This window comes from Triturus cristatus, chromosome 3_1 (assembly GCF_964204655.1).
Source record: "Triturus cristatus chromosome 3_1, aTriCri1.1, whole genome shotgun sequence".
Classification (NCBI taxonomy): domain Eukaryota; kingdom Metazoa; phylum Chordata; class Amphibia; order Caudata; family Salamandridae; genus Triturus; species Triturus cristatus.
The window spans coordinates 874,791,558-874,812,219 of NC_140583.1; the positions used below are offsets into that span (position 1 = coordinate 874,791,558).

Sequence of the window (20,662 nt, forward strand, 5' to 3'; positions counted from 1 at the left end):
ACAGGTCACAATATAAACTCCCACTTGCTCAAAGGAAATCGTTAAAATCTGATTCATAATATAGCAGTACACGTTTTTCATGTTTTTATTTGCGCAATATTTTATGGTTTTTATTACCTGAAATAAAATTATCTACCTATCTATCTACCTCTTTCTCAAACTCCTTGTACAACTCATGACTACTCTTAAAAATCAGATTGATCCAAATGCACTCTGTGTTTGCACTGATCCTAAAATGTTGAAGATGCCCATCAGTGCTTTATTCTTTCTAAACAGAATAGTGCCAAGTTGTACATCTGGCTAGGAGTAAGAGCTTGAACTGCATTCTTACTCACAGAGGGATTTTAAATCCACCACATCATCCATGACTGTGTACAAAAATGAGTTTGAAAATTAATTTTCATCTGCCTCACTCTGTGACTCTCCATCGTATTGGTATAAAAGAGTCACTATTGATGGGGCGAGGGTACACATCATTACGGTAGATGGAAAGAATCCGGATGAGTTCCTAAGAAGATCATGGTCAGAGAGGTCACCAAACACACCATCATCCTAAAGTAAGCGGTGGGCCTGCTATTAGCGTAAACTGTCAAAGAATTGCAAGGTACCATTAGTCAGAGAGGCCGGCTTTCCTTACAGAGCAGGTTCTGTAACAAATTATTTCATGATATCCTACTTCATGTAAGCAGTTTCAGAAAGAGTAATGAATTAATCAAACAATAAATCAGGGGTTTATAGAGCCCGGGATCTAGGTCTTGTGTCAGTAGCCATCTACTTCCTCTCTTAGAACCCAACTTAACATTTCAGTCATTAACCACATCTTTGCCTTTGACCCACTTCAGCGCTCCGCTGCCTATTGGCTAGATTAGTGCTATAAAAATGGTGCACACATACATACACTGAGGAAGCAGAGTAATCAGAGCTGGAGGAGCCATTGCTTATGAAGTCAAATCCACCATGTATGCTGGGATTGAAGGAGATCAACTCGATCTATTAACTAGCTGGGTCATTCTGGAAAGGGTATGGCTGGCCTAGGAGAGATTAGTCTTAATAGCACCACATATCGGCACCAATACAGTGAAACTGACGTCAAATTGGGCGTTATCATTTTTATCCTAACTGTATTAGAAAAAAACCCAGAGGAAGGCAGGTTGAAGTCAGTGCCCTCCATGCAAACTAGGTTGAAGGGGACACGTAAGTCTTGACTGTCTTTGACTAGCGAGTGTCTCAATATCAGAAAGTTATCTATAGGGTACTATATCCGTCCAAAAAAGCTCAGTGTGCACCTTCAATGATTGATTTATGAAAATTACCCGTTTAATTCTTTAAAAAGTAATCTGGACCTGCGGGAAAGCCTTCTGGAACACTGTATGAAATCCCATGCATACCCCCAGACACTGATCTGGGAGGATGGCAGAAGGGCCACCTGGCACTTGAGAGGGTGACAAAGGGTGCCCACCCAATCATGGGTGCAGTGCCTGAATGCAGCCTCATGGAAAGCACTAGGCTCTCCTGGTGCAGAGACTGTTGTGCAACAGCAGAAAGTGCCATTTGAACAAGATGTGTACTGCTTGGTGATATATGTCTTCAGTGGGTAAAAATAAACACACACTGTGGTCCTACAATCCTGGAAGAACCGACCAATCAATGCTCTAGACAGGCTGGGTTAAACTATGCGATGGAAAATCCGGTAAGTGGCTTGATGTAGCCAAGGAGTTGAAATCTGGCACTAGGCCTCCCTCTGTTGAGCTTCTTTTTCTTACTGGAAACCGAGCACTTATAAGAAAGAATGCCTCTTGAAAAGGTTCATGCCTTCAAAGCAGAAGTAGGCATGCTCCTTAGCACTTAATCTATTAAAGTCAGAAACTAGACTGATCAAGTGTCACAACTCAGAAGCATCCATGTGGTCTGCATTTGCTGCAATGACCTTCGAATGCAGAAATACTTCTGGTCATTCTTGTTCCTTTTTGTAGGGCCCTTGCCTTATTAACACTGTGGGTAAAGTGACACCCAACTGCTTTCACAGCTGTTAATTGAGAGCTGAGCACCACCAGTACTTCCCACACTGTGCTGCAAGCATCTGCTAAATTGTGGTTTGATGTTAGGTATTCAGCACTATAATACATGTATCCTCCTATGGGACTGCCCTGGCACTCCTGTGTGTTTGAAAGACCAGCTTAGTATACCACTAAGGGTGGTGAGAACTATAGGTGAAGCTCCTAAAGGATTCAGAACTACAATCTTGGAACTTCATAATAGAGAAGACAGACGGTCATTTTCCAAATTCAAGAATATACAATTTTCATCTTAGATTCCAACCCAAAACTGATCCACGTGAGATGGAATCCGATTTACAGAACAGAACTCCTAGGAACAAAGAAATGTCAAGATGGTACTGGGGGCTCTGTGAAATAGATGCAGAAATGAGCTCACCTCACAGAGTTTGGGCCAGACACTTGCCTAAGTTGGAGCTTTAGGATTTGTAGCAAATATCTTTAAGCACTTATTATTTCACGGTAAAATCTGCCGCATTAATGAAGAATCGTGTCTTAAGTTTATACACAATTTTACACAGAATTTATTGACCCCTACAAAACGGGGCTAAACCAACAAAACACCCCAAGCCTCGATGCAGAAAATGTGAGATGCTGCAAACAAATGATATCCACATATCTGTCATGCCCCAGGTTGGACCTCTATCTAGAGCACTGCGATTAGAATGATTTACTCCAAATTCTTTTAGATAATGGAGGTAAGTCCTATTCATGTTCTTTTTGCGGTGATTGAAGAAGATATCTTGCTTCAGCAAGCCCATTGTAAGAAAGTTTGTTTTTATTGGATGCTTCTTGCGAGAAGTGAAACCAGTAAGAGGTGGCTCCACGCAGGTTTTGTTTCACCCCAGAAGGAATGAAGTGAAGCTGCATATAAGCGCCACCTCTGAGCGCCGAGATCACTTTCCTACTAGAGTATTTATGTACCCTCTGGCACAGAGCACAAAACCAATGTCAGTACCAGTGTACCAATTAAAATGGCAAAAAGAGGCACTTCCACAGTATGGGGAATGGGAATGCAGTGAAGAAACTGCAATTAGTCAGAGTATCCACCAGAAAGAAGTTACAGTATACAAGTAATTTGTTATTCTGATGAATACTTCTAACCACAGATTCCTCACGTTCAGAATAGATACCAAAGCAGTACGTCCCAAGATGGAGGGTCTATGATATGAACTCAGCCCAAAAAGCCTTGCAGGGGACGGCGTGGCTAGCCAACACCCAAGATGGCCGCAGGGGAGTGAGGCTCTGAGCCGTAATTAAATCATTTCCCCAAAATCCGTTAAATTCATCCTTATTGCCCGCTGTAAACAGCTGTCTGGGTACCCACTGTGTTGCGGAGTCATCCGATTCGCCATCGAAAATTTCGGCCAGCCCTGTCCAGAGATATCCACGCTGTAACCTTGGACCAGGACCGAGAGGAAGCTCAGGTCGTGAAAACGTCCGGACCTGCCCTGTGCGACATCCGGTGCGGACGCGGAGGCCTGCAGGAGCAGAGAAGTGTCTCTCTATCGGCGCCCCTACCTGCATGCGCATCGGGACATGCCCTGGTCCCTGGGGTGTTGTCGAGTGCTCGCAACTGGGAGCGGCTGGGGCGGAGGTTGCACTGTGCCGGGTGGGCTCCGGTGCACGACAGACTGCAACGGAGGATCTCGTGGCGGTCGGGGGGTATATTCTTGGTTACAGCTGGTTTCACCTCGTTGATGGGAGTACACCATGGTATAACCGGTTTTGTCATTTCGATTGCCCCAGAAACACAGTGGGACTGCACCGGTGTGGTGAAGCTGCGCCCCTGATTCTTTGTGACCCCAGGCGAGGTGCAGTTCAATTGAGGGCATTGAAAGAAACAGAGCAAAGATTGCATTTGGACGCTAACCCAACACAATGGCCACTAATAAAGGCTCCAGGCAATCTAGTCTTATCAAGCTCTCTAAATTCGCACACACCAAAGCCGACGCATCGGATGAGAAGAACACCAATGTCGAAGCGGAGCAATGGGCCGCCGCAGAGGGCCCGTCCCTCACAGATGTTATGGAGGCCATTCAAGGGGTCCGCTTGGCGTTGGAGCAAAAGATTGAGATGGTGACATCTAAAATCCCTGGAACAGACTATCAAACGGTTGAAGGCCCAAGCATCAGACTTTGAGGTGAAGCCTGAGGACAATTAAGGGCGCACACGTCGAAATAACGTACACATTTTGGGGTTCCCAAAAAGTCTGAAGGACAGGCCGCTGATTTGTTCGCCGAAGACTTAATACAGAAGCACCTGCAGCCCCGGTCCCTCTCAAAATACTTCTCTGTGGAACGAGCGCACAGTGTGCGGTGCCCGCCCCCCCTAAACCGGGCAACTCCTCCGCGACCTCTGCTGGCGAGGATTTTTAACTTTCACGACAGAGATCACATCCTTGAAACGGCAAGAGCTGCCCCACCACTTAAATTTGATAACTCTACCATAACCTTTTTTCCGGACTTCACTTACAAAGTGCAACAGAAACGGAGATCTTTTCTTGAAGTTAAACCGGCAGTGCTTGAACACGATCTGAAGAATGCTATGCTCTTTCCGGCCAAGCTGAGGGTGCTCGCTGAAGGGAAATCATGGTTCTTCCAGACTCCGGAGGAGACATGGGACTGGCTTGAAGGTTGGCGCACTTCCAGTCCTTGCAGGCGGTCTTCTCTGAGTCAAGCGCAACTGGAGAGATCGGATCGAGAGGAGGGGTGTTTGATTCATCGTAGATCACCACCGAAGAGGTTGGCACATTCTACCCCTCTCGAGCAGTTATGGCCCTGGATACATCGTAGGACCGGTTTGTGACCATTGTCTAACTGGGGCACACGTGACTGGGTTTGATGAACGATTGTCAAAAATTATGCCCTTCCTTTATATTTTTGAAATTCAAGGGTTGCAACTGTTGACTATCCTGGTTCTGGGGCAGCTACTGTGGGCAGTTACAGGGAGTGGGATCGGCCATTGGGGGTGAGTGGGTATCACCCCACCTACAATACATGAGGCTTAATGTTCGATATTTTGGGCGCACATAACCACCTTTGTGGGGGATGTAGGCCTCATTCTAGGGTGGTTTTGGCGGTGTTACGTACCCCTTTACACAGGTTCTCCGTTTCGGGTACACAGGCGCTCGGCAAAACGGGGGTGGGGGTGGGCAGCTTTAAGTCCACGTTGCAGGGAGGGGGAGGGGGGGGGGTTCCAGGGAATTTCACTGGGTTTTTTTATTGTAATTTTTGGATTTGTTTTTTGTGCAGTCTGATTGATGAGGTCACTTGGGTTGTCAATAGTAAGCTCAATATCTTTTCGTGGTCAAAAAGTGCAATGTATCCACCTTTGCATCTCACAGTACAGGGTTGTATTGGTTTCATTGTTGCATCATTGCCCCTGGGGGAAGCGGGGCATCTAGTCATTCCTGTAGATGGGTGTTGAGCATAATACCACCCCACCACTGGGTCACCTCAAACTACTCTCATGGAATGTGAATGGACTGGGAGATCGAATTAGGAGGAGAATAGTACTACAATATTTAAAACATCATGCTCCTGACCTTGTACTACTCAAAGAAACACATATCCAAGGTACCTCCTACTGCGCACTCAATAGATGGGGATATAAATTGTTAGCTCATGCAGGTTTTTCCCGGGGATCCAGGTGGGTGAGCATTCTGGCACAAAGCCCCCTCCCCTTCCAGGTACATAAAGTCACTCACAACGCTCTTGGTTGTTTTGTTACGGTCTCCCGCCAATGGGAGGGTAGGTCCCTCAACGTGACCTCCTTATATCTACCCCCTAAACTCCATTCCTCTGCTTTGACCGACCTAGGCCATCATATGCTGGGTCTACCCGAGGGAAGTATATTAGTGGGGGGAGACTGTAATGCTGTCTTGAACGGCGATCTTGACCGCTTACCGCCCAGGCGAGGGGAACCATCACGGAAGCTGTTGGCAGATTTTCTGGGGGCCATGGGATTGCTAAATGCATGTCGTGTCTGCTACCTCACAACTAGACAATACACTTTCCACTTCGGGGTTCATGGGAGTCTGTCACGTATAGATTATCTTTTCTGTAAAGCCACCCAACTTCCAATGTTCTGTGAGATCTCCTTCCTCCCCAGGGGTATCTCTGACCACTCTCCTATTATGACTCAATGCGGTGGCGTATTATCTCCCACTCACCGTGAAATGGTTCTCAACTCTTGGTATCTTAACGTGCCAGTGATACGGGATACTTTGACGAAGACCACCCAAAACTACTTTGGTGAGAATGATGGCTCTGTCAAGTCAGATGTAACGTTATGGGAAGCTTATAAGACAGTGATCCGGCGACGTGGGGTGGCGGCAGTGGAGGGCCACAGGAAAGAAAACCGTAAGCAGCTGGAGGAAATAGAAAGAGGTGGCCCTACTTGAAAATGAATTGGTGACATCTGCATCCTTACAAACTACACATAAACTAGCTGTAAAACAAAAAGAATATAGAGACATCGCAGATGATGCAGCCAGGACCCAGTACCGGGCCACTCAACACCGTGTGTATGATATCGGGGACAAAGCTAGTAAGCTGTTGGCGTGGCTTGATAGACGAGAATTAGCTAATAGATGGGTGGCTGCAATTGTATATACGGAAGGCGTGAGGCAGCAGGACAGAGTTGGTATTGCTGAGACTTACACCAACCACTTCGAGCAGGTTTATATCCATTCTTCCACATCCACCCAGGATGCAGTAGCCAAATTACTTTCCACTCTACCCTGCCAGTGTTAGACCCCCAGAATGTGGCGGAGCTTGATGCAGCATTAACTCCTGACGAGGTATCTAAGGCAATCGGAATATTGCAATCCGGAAAAGCCATGGGCCCGAGTGGCCTTCCAATCGAACTTTCAAAGCGGTCTCCTCGACGATTGCCCCGTTTCTCGTATGAAAGTATGCCAAGAGTGTTACTCGAGGTATCTTACCCGAAACACAGAGATTAGCAAATATTGCTGTCATACACAAAAAAAGAAAAACCCCCGAGCAATGTTGCTCCTACAGGCCTATTTCTCTCCTAGACCCAGAAGTCAAAATATTAGCTAAACTTTTGGCCCTCCGCTTCTCGCCCTATCTCCACAAACTGATACACTCGGACGAGTCCTGCTTCATGCCTAATAGGAACACCGCGCTTAACCTCAGTCGCCTCTTTGGGGTAGTGGGCAGGGCCTCTACCATACAAGAAGACTCGGTGATTAGGTAGTTAGATGCTAAGATGGCTTTTGATATGATAGAATGGCCCTTCCTGTTTGCCGCACCCGAGAGATATGGATTTGGTGGTCGGTTTTTATCCTGGGTACGTCTTCTCTATTCAAAACCCCTGGCCCAGGTCACAGTTAATGGTAGCAGGTCAGCAATCTTTGAGTTAAGAAAGGGTACGAGGCAGGGCTGTCCCCTGTCACCACTGTTATTTGCTCTGGCACTTGAACCTCTAACTTTATGGATTAGAGGTGACCCCCTTATTCGGGGGCTTAATTGGTCGCTGGAGTGGTTGGATAAAATCTTCCTCTACGCCGATGACATCCTATCCTATTTAGCCAGACCCAGATTTTCGATTCACAGGATATTACATATCTTTGCCCTCTTCCAAAAATATTCGGGTTATCTCATCAATTGAGATAAGTCGCTGGTCTACGTTTTGAGCGCTGAACCTCCGCTACTTCACACGGGTTGCGACGCTAAAATAGTTACAGACGGTTTCCGATATCTTGGTGTATATATATATATATATATATATATTCAGTGAAAAAACCATAGGTTTCACACATGTTATAGTTAGCTGGACATTTTACTGATAAACCATTGAAATTCCCCCGTTATAGTTAGTGCAGGCAACTATAACTCACGCGACCGCAATCCTCTGCTGATGCTAATACTGTATTTAGACACTTATTTGCCCATGTCTTCTTCCATTAAATTTTAGCTATACATATATTACAAATATTTTTTTTTCATAAAGACACATATGTCATCAGCAGAGGATTGGGGTCGCGTGAGTTATAGTTGCCTGCACTAACTATAACGGGGGAATTTCAATGGTTTTTTTATCAGTAAAATGTCCAGCTAACTATAACATGTGTGAAACCTATGGTTTTTTCACTGAATTTGCAAGGTTTTTTAAATGCTAATTCCTAACTATAACGTGTGTGAAACCTATGGTTTTTTCAGTGAATTTGTACGTTTTTTTAAATGCTAAGTTACTTTACGCCATTCGTGGCGTGCGCGCCCACTTAACGCAGTTCGTTCCGTGCGCGCATGGTGCGCTTCGCGCACCGTGCGCGCACAGTGAGCACGCGGTGCGCTTCGCGCACCGCGCGCCCACTTTACGCAGTTAGTGCCGTGCCCACGTTACGCTAGATGGGCCATGTACGCACGATGCGCTTCGCGCACCGTGCGCACATGGAGGACATATTATGCGCTTCGTTGTGAAAGGTAATCTTTTACATTTTCAAAGGAATTCAATATGCCATGCACTAATGTTGCCCTTCGGGCACCATTTGCAGACGGGGTGGGGAGATTATGGATAATTTTTTTTTTTTTTTTTAATTTTACCGTACGCGTACGGTAAGCGTAATCGGCGAAATTTAAAAAAATAAATAAATTGCCTTTTTGGCCTTGGGGGATCTTTGGGGACTCCTTCATCATGGCTAGGTGCTTAGGAGCTGTCTAAACAGCCCCTTTACATGTTTTTGGCCTTTGTTTTTTAACCCCCCCCTCAGAGTGCGAGAGAGAAAATGGCGGCCGCCGCTTCCTGGTTTCGACCGATTCGAATGTTTACTAAGATCTAACAGCCAATCAGATTCGCGCTCGCGCACGGCACCGTACGCGTACGGTAAGCTTACCGTAAGCGCACGGTAAGCGCACCGTAAGCTGCCACAGATATATATATTGATTTAAATGCTATTTTCTCAGGAACTACTGAACAGATTTACACCAGACCTACAAAAGGCACTTCCTTGACCTGAGGACTACCTCTCTGCCAAATTTCAAGTAACTCTGTTCAGCCGTTCGGGCTGTAGCTGTGTCTAAAGGTCCTATGGAAAAATGCATGGGAAAAACGCGTTTTGGGACCCCCCTTTTTTCTCAGCCCCCGCTTGACGAATCCCCCCGAGACTTTCAGGGTAGGAGCGGAGCGTAGCGCCACACCTATTTTGAAAATTTCGCGAGGATTCGTCGACCGGCGCCAAAGTTATTCCAAATAGAATGTTGCGGTTTTCCTATGGAAACAGGGTCCTAACTATAACTACCTACTGGCGACCGCCAGTAGGTTATATATATATATATATATATATATATATATAACATGAGACGCAGGGGTCTTCCACCAACGCAATCTCTTACCTCCCCTAGAACGCCTTCGAGCCGACGTGCAGCTTTGGAAAACACTTCTTCTTACACTAATAGGTAGAGCTGCCCTGTATAAAATGATGGCACTTCCCTGCTTTTTTTACGCCTTATAGAATATACCATATTTAGACCCAGCTCAATATTTTCAGTCAATTAACTCCGAGGTGCGAGCTATACTTTGGAACTCCGGCTCGCCCAGAATTGCTCTCACCAAGCTCACAAAAAGCTGGCATGATGGGGGTATTGCTTTGCCAGCCATCAAAACATATTACTGGGCCTCACAGCTAGTGGTTCTCAATAACTGGCCGCACCAACCTATTACAGACCCAGCATATAGAATGGATAGGCACAATATGTTTGCAGGTAATTACCTGAGGGCACTTGATGGAGGGACAAGGTACACACCTCAATACACCCCGACCTCCACCAAGGTCTCCCTCTGGCATGCCGCAACTGCTGCTTTGGGCTGGAAAGGTAAAATTACAAAGGTTACTCATTGCTAGAATCCTGTCAATTAGGTATACTCTCAAGGCAGCCAGGGATCTGATTGGCCTTTCTACGGTTGGGGATCTGTGGGCGAGGGGCGGGGTTGTCCCGTTCGGCGAGCCACAGACACAGTAGCAATTGCATGGGAGGGAAACCCTTAGATACCCTCAGGCAAGAAGCACACTACACAAAGCAATTCACAGGGGTTTTGACCTATCGGTCTCCTCACCTTTGGAGGATAGGATTTTGGATGATTACCTCCCTGAAAAGGCCATCTCCTTGACCCATCGTAAAATTCTCAATAACCTACCTGAGACACATGACAAAATATGTACAAGATGGGCTGATGATGTCGGGGACATGACTGCTGAGGATTGGAGGGAGGCCCTAGCCTCATACCGGGAGGTGGCTATTCGTTCCCGCTTCAAACTTATACAGCTAAAAATACTCCATAGAGCCTACTATACTAGCACTTGCTAAGATGGGCCTCCTCGACTCCCCGGCCTGTCGCCTTGGCTGCAGTTCCACTGGCACCTTCTTACATCAATGGTGGGGATGTCACGTCCTTCAGAAATACTGGGGTGGGGTTGTGCCCACCATGTCCCAGATATGCCATAAACCTATTGAGGCTTCCCTCCCCCGACTTTGTCTTTTGAACATCTGAGAACCCACCGACATGTCCAGAACTGAACAACTATGGGTCTCGTTGGGCTGCATGGTGGCAAAACACAATATCGCCAGACCATGGAAGGGAGGAGTTAAGCCTCGATACATTGATTGGGAGTCTGACATGGACTGGTGCATGCAAGCGGAGCGGGTGATATACGAGAGCAGGGGATGCCCGGGCAATTAGACGAAATTATGGGGCCCCTGGAATGAGAGTAAAGGTTTATTATGTGCCCTCTTGGTGAGATTTCCCATTTGTTATTGACAATGAGATGCTGTAAGATTCTAATAAATAACTGAGATCATGCAACACATGATGATGCTATCGACCCACCGTGCTGAGCTGTATCTCAATGTAATTTTGTATTGCGAGTTTTGTATAATTTGACGACTGCTTTCTATTGCACTTGATTTATTTGTGTTGTAGTTTGTTGAACTTTTTTTTCTCTCAATAAAAAACATTTGTTAAAAAAAAAAAAAAAGCCTTGTAGGAGCGGAAGGGTGAAAAGTCCTTCTAGCCGCACCCGGCTATCAAGGCTGCAGTGCTTCCTGAGCATGTGCACTGATGCCCATGTCCCAGTCTGGCAACTGTCTAGGACAGGCACTGCGTATGATGGCCCAGTGGAAACTGTCTTCGGGCCCACAAACAGTCTGGAAGCTACTTTTTGGTCAGTGTGTACCATATGCCAATACACAGGACTATCCGCCTCAAAAGTGTCCTTTTCTACACCCCCTCACTTCTTTGCTCCCCTCATAAGCTGATCATCCACCTGATGTCTTTTGTACGATCATTGTAAATGCTTAAAGTTCTAATTGGAGTCCAATCGATAGGGCCTCTCCTCCCCTTTCGATGGACAAGTTGGTGCAAAAACACGGTAGGAGACTGATGGACTGCCCAACATAGAAAGGAGTCATGACTATTGGCAGGAAGGCCGTCCGAATCCTTAGCACCAGTTTTTGTCTGGAAAAAAGGTGGTGTGGGACGGTTGTAGCAATACAGCCTGGAGTTCGCTCTCCGACGAGTGGGTGTAATCACAAAGAGGAAGACAGTCTTTAAGGTGAAAAGACACAACGAACAGATGTGCTTTGACTTGAAGAGAGTACACATGAGAAACTTCAAGACCAAATCAAGGTCCCAATGTGGTATCACCAACAGTTTGTGAGGGAATATGTGTGTTAAACCTTTAAGAAACTGCATCACAACATGTGATTTAAAAAAAGGATGGTTGGTTTGACAAATGAAAAGAAAAAAAGGCCAAAAGGTGTGCACCTTTAATAACTGTAAGATCTTGCAGGTGAGAGACAAAACAAACAATAAAACATCCAACAGTGTGGCTGGCAAAGGGGGCATTCTTGTGGATGCCACACCAAGCCACAAATTTGTCCCACTGTTCAGCATAAATGGACAACATAGACGGATGCCTGGCAGCAAAGATGACACCCACAACCTTGGGTGGTATATTGAACGCAGTAAACTGCCACAACTAAATCACTTCGCATGGAGGTGTACATTATGCAGGTTTGGGTGCAGAATCCTGCCTTGCTGCGACAGAAGATCCTCCTGGAGTGGCAACCTGATCGGGGGCCAAACTGATACAAATTATATCGGCGATCAAGAACCAACTTTAGGAAATCATTGAGAGCGAGTGAAGCAGATGCCCATTTTCATTGCTCAACACAAAGAGGAACCAAAATGGGCATGAAAGTGCACATGGTAAAGTGAGGTGGATGTGTGACTGCCGGGTACTATTACACTAACCTCTGAATTAACAACCTTCTTGGGGAGTTCGAAAATGGTGAGATACTGAAAACATTGAGAATAGGAAAGAGTCAGAGGATAAGAGAATTTATTTTATGCTTCTCAGCCACCTTGGATTAGTGTTTGTTTTAAGGTCAAGTAGGCTCTTTGGAGTTAGTAATCGTGTTTTAAGGAGTTTACTAATAGCTTTGGATATATTGTGTTTTTCTGTATTAATAGATGGGGACAAGGTAAAAAGATTTCATGGGGAGTTATTTGTGAGATCCAGCAGGTTGGTTGAACATGGGACTACAGTTAATTGGTGGCATCAGGTGTGAAAGTTGAAACCTTATGACTGATCTGTTCAAGCATACGGAGTTATCTAGGAATGGTATTGTCTAAATTGTGAGTACACCCCTACTCTACAGCTCAGGTAGTTTATGATCAAGTTGAAATGGATGCAAATTGGTTTATGCATAAGTTAAGTGAGTGGACAGCACTGGCCAATACATAAACTAGTTCATTCTTGAAAACGGTCCCATCTATTTTCTTGTTTAATTTCAATAGACACTTTTACTGCAAAATGGCTGGGAGCAGGAAAGCCGACTTCATACATACTCATCTTATTGAAACATTTATGATTAGGATATTTGAAGCTAGTAAAATCGATGTACTTACAATCTGCAGGTAGGGTATGCTGACATTGAAGCTATCATTCATATTTGCGTGCCAAACTATTCGCACATTAGTTATGAAAAATGTTCCCAAGTTACCCTGAAAAACAAACATAACATTATATTTACATATTAACAAACTCATACAATTGAGGCTTTTGAAACGTTGCAAAATCAGTGGTTAGCTTAATTTAAAAGTACACAGAAACAGAAAACTCCAAACTATAACCTTAACATGAAGAAAGGATGCACTTCAATTGCAAATACCAATCTGTTTTGATGTCATCAGCTTTGCCCATTTTACTGGCTCAAAAGTGTTATTTCGGACTCAAAACAATTAGCTAGCAGCTTCCATTGAGATGTTTTAAGCAAGTCATTAATCATCAGAACTATTTCTCTAGCTTATGAATATGTTAGTTGAGCGTCTTCTACACTCAAAAGCAGCTTATTTAAAATGACACTGCACCGTGAATCCAAAGTAAAATTCAAATGGCCTAGTGTAAACATTTCCTCCTCTTTATTGCCTTTATACGGTTTGTCTTAACGTATTTTTAAGTAAATTGTTTTGGTGTGCTACGCCTCTCTCAGAATGGATTTGGCCTATTCTCGCTTATCATCAGGAATAAAGTTTGACTAAGAGGCAATACACACCAACATCTGTCTATCACACATGATACATATTTCGAATTTTATTTAGAGGATTTTTGGCATTGATTGAGGAGGCCATCTTGACGCTAACTTGCTTTCCAAAAGCAACTTCTTCTAATTTCGCAGTAAGGGAATGCAGTACATCGTGAGGCAGAGTTGCTTGGGGGGTGGGGGTAGGGGGGGTCAAGGGCGCCGGGCTACTGCTGAGATAACTGTCTGCCTGTGTTGGCCTATTATGCAAACTGGGACATTCTCTGGGGGTCCAACAGATCGTTTTAGTGGTCTGTCGTCTAAGCTCTATTGTCTGCAATATAGTAGCTATAGCGTGAGCTTTTGCACATGATTGGATGACTTTCTGGACTATCTCAGTTCCCTGCTCCATATTTGATTGCATTATTCCCTATTCTTAGCTGTGCTCCAGAGGCAGGGAAAGAACTTTTCCCCATCATTTAGATTATCTGACTTGTATCCTCCCCCTGTTGACTTGAGAGGACTAGTATATCATTTCCCTTTAGCACTTCATGGGACAGTAGAATTTCCTCGCTCTCTTTCCTTGCTCTTTTAGTCAGGGGCTGTGCTCAGCTAATTTTGAGACATGTTATAATGTTTTTTTCAAAACCATGTCACTTCTGGGTTTAAGACAGCCTTGCGAGAAGACCCTCACTTTGATCTTTAAAGCATACAAGTTAAAAGGAGCACTGACGGTAAGAAAAGTGCTTTTTCTTAAAGCGTTTTCATAGTTTTTGTGTGAAAATTGATTGACTGGATCAATTTGAGCCATCAGTTGAGTTTTGAGTGTCGAGTCTTGAGGACAAAGCTCAGGTTGCTCGGAACATTACCAGCATGCGCTGCACGTTAGGTTTTAGTTGCTGTTTGATCTTATTGGCAAAAGGTTTCATTAGGAGCTAAGGCTTGTATGTGCCTATCTTGAATCTTGATTACTGCAAAGTATAGCAGTTTTTCCAGTGCAGGAGATTGACAATAACCAGTTTCGGTGTACATTCGTTAATCATTCCTATAGTTTTTCTACAGTTCTACTGTACTTCAGGTTGTTTTATTCTTAGTCTCCCCATTGCCCTTTTCAGCAAGGTATTTATTTGGTAGTAGCTCAAGTAAGTCAAGCCCAGTTCCACTAATTTTCTCTCTCTTCTCCTGAGTGAGGTAACAGTTTTGTTAGTAGCTCAAGAGTGTGCTATCTCAGGAACTTAAGATATTTCAGTCTAAGGAGTTTAAGGAGTTATGGTGCAGGGCTCGGGGAAAATCCATTTTGCATGTGTTGATTTCAATTGCACAAGTAGGAAGAACTGGGTGTAGTAAATCAGAGAATGTCTTGGACGGATCTGTGGAAGACAATATTTACTATCTTAAAAAGAAACACTACGAGTCAATTAAAATACAGACAATAATATGATATAATAACTCAGAAAACCTATTACAATATAAAGTATTATTCAAAAGACTTATACTTATTATTCCTCCTTATAGCTCAACACTGTGATGGCTAACAATATATCAATATATCTATCTTTATGTAAGGACAATGCTTTGCAGAAAAGCAAATATATCCTTTCTCACTCTCGCCATCCTTTCCGCTCCCTTGTGTGGTAGTCAGGTACAGCTTTTACAGAAATGGAACTAGAGGTGAAGGACTCAATCCTGCAGGTCAGAATAATTCTACACATGGTTTATGGGTAGGCTTGACTAAATAGGTCTCAAAATTAGAGCCTGACAATTGCGATACTTGTAACACTCTTCCCATCGCCTGGCTCCCACTTATTTTTTACTGATATATTTTTTGATTTTGCTAGGTCTCAGCAGCTGAAATCTGCTACAGAGTCACTAGCTTTATGGAATTAACCTGACCATGGGACTATCAACTTCTCAAACACTCAAAGCATGATCTTTCATCCCCTCCAACCAGCCGTGTCATCATCCTTACCTCCTTCTCGCCCCTCACCTTCAACTCCCCCCTCACCTTCAACTCCCCCCTCACCTTCAACTCCCCCCTCACCCTCAACTCCCCCAACCAATGGTTTGTTTTAACTTTTTTTTTTTATTCTTTTTGAGAGGGTTGGGTAGTTGCTCACTGCTATGAGGTCATACTGCTTTCTTACCTTTGTGCAGGATACTTTTCAAATTTTTCATTCTAAAATGTCAGGCTGCCAGTTTGGAATGGTAAATTAAAAATAATGTAAATGGAAGGATTCTGCAAATGCATGTACACACACACAAACCATTGTTGCACGATTTTGCTTTTGCTTTAAGAAAAATCATTCAAAGATGGTCACCATGTATATGCAAGCATATGCAGCCGCCATTTTTTAAATAATTTTTCTATCTCTAGGAAAAATCATTACAAGATGGCAGCTGCGCCTGCATATGTACTTGCATTGGCAAAGCAATAGATTTCATGACAAGACTTACTGGCTTTTCCAATACAGGTTTCTATAGCAGCAGTACTGACGCCAGAATGGCAGGGGTTTATATAATCTATTTAATGTCTGCCTTCATATGATGAAGGACTGGTATCAACTGAACTGATCTTCTTGAGGACTCACTGAAGTTGTAAAGGAAGCCATCAGACTTTTTTTACCAGTGACTGGCACATTACATCTTTTGGATGCCTACTTAACTATTTAATGAAACCTTACAATATCAGCAGGAGACAAATCTGATGGTGATGGTGCCTTTGCCCTTCTATTTAGAACTTTGTAGTACACCTATTTATTCTCTGTAACATCCCGCAGCTCTATCACTTCCTCTTCTTCGTCTGCATCTGCTTCACCATCCTTCAGTGTTGGTTTCGACATGTAGAGGGGCTGCAACAGGCTGTAAGGGTAGATGCAGCACTAGCACCAGGAGTGGCAAGTATGGCAGTTGTGACGGAATCAAATGTGGAAGCTGAGCCTGGCATGGATAGGAAAACCCGGTGGAAAAGTCATGCATCATAGCCTGTAACTCCCCAGATATGTCAATTGAGAGCTGCAGCACTGCTGGCTCCGATTGCCATGATTACCACGGGCTGCGGTCACAGTAATGGTCAGAGCCATCACCAAGCTTAGTACCAACTGTTGAACACTCACCTCCACATCCTCCTTCCTTACCATTGGTCTCATTTTGGATCGTTTTTGGTCCTTATTGCATACGTCTACACAGGAGGTGGTGAATTAAGTACTTGTTTGCTGGTTCTTCTTAACATTTTGGGGAGTATGACTGATTATGGTGCCCTTATTTTATTGTGTAAAATAGACTGGAGTTTGGGCAGGAAGGAAGCAAACAAGTGAAATACCTTGCCACTTATCACGTATTGATTTTATCAGAACCCTCAGGATGCACCATGATTACCCATTCTGGCCTATGTTGTTCAATATGAATGTGAAGAAACTCAAATGTGCACTAGGGTGTAATGTGAACTTCATTTTTAGACACCCAGACAATTCCTGCTTTTGACCAAGAAATGTCAGGGCATATTCCTGAGACATAAATGTAAGAGATCTTTTAAGTGGGAACAAGGCGTTAATCTCTTAACTCGCAAAAAAAAGTATATTGACTCACTCTAGACCCAGGATGCCTCCTAGCCAAACACACATTAGTGTGATCATTAAGTCAGCTAATTATCAGCAGTATTTTTTAAGAACATTGAACTGTTTTCTCCTACAGCTGATGTTGAGACTGTGCTTGGAGTTGCATACTGAAGCCCATTTAAAATCTGGTGCCCAACAGTCAGTCCACATTACCTCAAGTGAATAAGTACTCCACCCTGCGCTCTATAGGTCAACTAGCTATTCAAGTGAATTATGAGGCAGTTACTTTAATACAAACAATTTTTCCTGACACAGTGGATAACAATCACTGGGGGAGGGATAGTGGTGAACACTTTCTTTCAGGATGATCCCATTCTTCTTTAACACTTTCCTTATCTGAAGCTTCCTCGAGCAGGATTCTGGTGGATTGGAATATGCTCTCAACTACCTTGAGAACATCCCTTACCAATGAGTCCTGGTTGAAATTGAAAATGCATCATTTATGTTGTGTCTGCAAGGTTATATGTTAAAATGGAAAGACTGTGTAATTTGTTTAAATGCGATTCATATAAACCTTTGTAAAATAAGTTTTTATTTTGCTATTCCACCAACTTGAGGCTCAGCTTAATTTTTTTTTTTTAATGAATAAAGAAACTACCGAAACGCCCATCTATGTTTCAGTTATTTTGTTTGTGCTACTTGCTGAATTCTTACTACTCCCTCTGTTCTTCAGTTGTGGCATTTTCAACCCCAAATCTGCTTACAGTCCTTGTTCAGATTACCTTACTCACTCCTTCATGTTCAACTCAATGATTAGAGATGGATTTTGAAAATATAAAAGTGTAAAAGAAAACTGTGCAGGGTTCATTTTAGCAATACGGAAAACATATTTTTTACTGGAAATTTGCCATTACATCTGGGAAGCAGACTTGCTGTATCCACTGGGTATAAAAAAAAAATAGATTTAGGGCTTTTGCATGGCTGGTCTTATACTACCATTAGAGTGAAAGTGCAGAAAATTGCTAGGAGTGAGCACAGTTTACTGGGTCTTGGAATACAAGAGCTCTAATAAAACAAAGAGTTTAAAACTTAACATTAAACAAAAGGTTTTTTCACCATTGAGAGTTGAACTATTGATAGACTGAATAATACATGGGACACATGAAAGCCTTGCTGCACTTTTCCTGCACTTAGTTTTGCTTCTCTAGTCTCATAAAAAGGACAACCCATACATTACACATGTGTGCTGGAGAAGGTGTCCTGTTCTATAGTATTTTTTAAAAAAACTATATGAACGGCAATCAAAATAATACAAACCAACACATATTTAGCACATTTTAATTGTATATTATATGCCTTGTACCTGGTCGCTGGACAAATTCCACACTCCATTAATTTTATCATACACTTGCTCTTGTGGAAGAAGTCTCAGTTGCTTGTTTTGAATTAGGGCGCCCCGCAGTTTGAGATCCCTGTACATTTTGGATGTTTCATACGCTCTAAATAAAAATAAAAACAAAAAATTAAAGTCCTAACACATCAATTTCTATGGATCTTAAAAAAATATTTTGCTACTTGTTTTCAGGAGCACACCTACACAAATTAGAGACTAAAAAGCAAGAGTAGGATTCAACGTCCCATTCTTCAACTATTAGCATTAGCACAGCATGAAACAGTAAATAACTGCATATAGGTGTTTTCCATTTGTTAAACTGATGAAACAAAAAGTTCTTTTCAGTTACTGAGCAAGAGAAAACCTTCAAGTATCCTTGTGGCAACCTACGTCTGACACTACTTGACAAGGAATGTCAATCTTGGGGACCACTCATATCCCTTTACAACCTGTATTCTTACAGTATTCAACACAGGACCAGAAAAAGATTTGTTTGTATTTGTAAAAATAAAAAAGCCTTCATAAGAGGTCTCCACTTTCAGAAAGAGCAATATTAATATAAAATAACACATACTAGAGGTTCTCAGGAATACAAATAGAACACAATTTTACTTGATAATCATCAGCGTTTAATGAAAGTGTCAGGGGTGAGATTTCTATCTAATCCTCTTGACCCCTTTATTAGCCTCATCCTATAATCATTGCCATTATCAAAACCTCAGGTCTAGTTTCTTTGAACCCCCTCCCTAGCTGGTTCCACCTCCATGGCACAAGCACTCACTCATGCCTGGGATGCATGCCCTGGAACTGCACAGAGAACATATGCATCTTCTGGATATTTATTTTATGGGAGCACACACTGCTGGAGTATGTCCAAGCACGGTAGCCCACCACTGATTAACTGTTGCACTGGAATAGGGAAACATTTGGTAACACTAGATGGAGGAGATAGAGAAGAATGAGATTTAAGAGTGGGGGTGGCTGAGGCGAAAGAAGAGTCTGATGGCAGAAGGATTCCTAGAAGGAAGCAAAGAAGGGTGTTGTATGATGAGGTTGAAGAGGAGACAGCTGATACTTAGGGATTGGTGGTGGTCAGAGGGTGATGGGCACAGGGACGAGGAGACATAGGCACAGGAATAGGCGAAAGAAGAGTCTGATGGCAGAAGGATTCCTAGAAGGAAGCAAAGAAGGGTGTTGTATGTTGAGGTTGAAGAGGAGACAGCTGATACTTAGGGATTGGTGGTGGTCGGAGGGTGATGGGCACAGGGACGAGGAGACATAGGCACAGGAAGAGGCTGTTGGAAGAAGGGTGAGAAGGATACTGATGGGGAAGAGGCTTATAAGCAAGGGAAAGAGGGGCATAGATGGGGGAAGGAAAAGAGCGAGACTGATTGTGATGCAAGAAGAAGCAGGAGGATACTGATATGGTGAGAGGAGGCAGAGCAGGAGGAGGCTGATGGGGAGGGAGGCTGGTGAAGGTGGATGACAATGAAGGAGGGGGGGACTGAAGGAGGAGAACAGAGGAGGAGGGAACGAGAAGGAGTGAGGAGGTTGATGGAGGAAGGAAAAGATTGACACTTGAAGGAAAGAGTTTGGAGGTAAGAAGCTGATAAAGGAGAAGGACGGAAGAGGCGGATAGTGATGAGGAGGAGGAAGGTGGGTTATAAATGAGAACAACGGAAACTAGACCAGCAGGCAGATGGAGAAGGCTAGTCAGGAGGGGGGAGCAGATTGATGGAGGTGGCAAGAGTTGGGTGGGAATTCTGTTGGCGATGGGGTGAGAAGGGAGACTGAGCTGAAAAAGGAGTCAGGGAAAGAGTAGAAGGAGGTGGAGATAAGACATGAAGGATTACTCAGATGATAAAGAGGAGACTTTGGATATTGGGGGAAAAAGAAAGGAGGAGAAATGGGAAGGGAGGAGCCAGATGGTGCGGAAGGCAGATGAGGAGTTGGGAGTCTGAGGGGGTAGGAGGAAGATGATAAAGAGAGAGGAAGGTGGTTAGGAGGGACAAGAAGATGAGAGGAGGCCGAAAAAGGAGGTGGCGATTTCCTTTCTTATCAAGGCAGTGATACTATTTGCCTTTTACAGACGTAGTATTGAGCCTTCTGCTG

General features: G+C 43.8%; 1 protein-coding gene across 1 annotated transcript in view; it reads right to left on the reverse strand.

The window, feature by feature from the left end:
• The window catches only part of BBS5 (Bardet-Biedl syndrome 5), a 218,686-nt gene that overhangs the window by 79,002 nt on the left and 119,022 nt on the right, over positions 1-20,662 (reverse strand). The window contains exons 6-7 of the mRNA XM_085645358.1: positions 18,521-18,656; positions 12,990-13,085 (exon numbers count right to left, since the gene is read on the reverse strand). Coding sequence (XP_085501484.1) covers positions 12,990-13,085; positions 18,521-18,656 — 232 coding nt within the window. The remainder of the gene's footprint in view (positions 1-12,989; positions 13,086-18,520; positions 18,657-20,662) is intronic.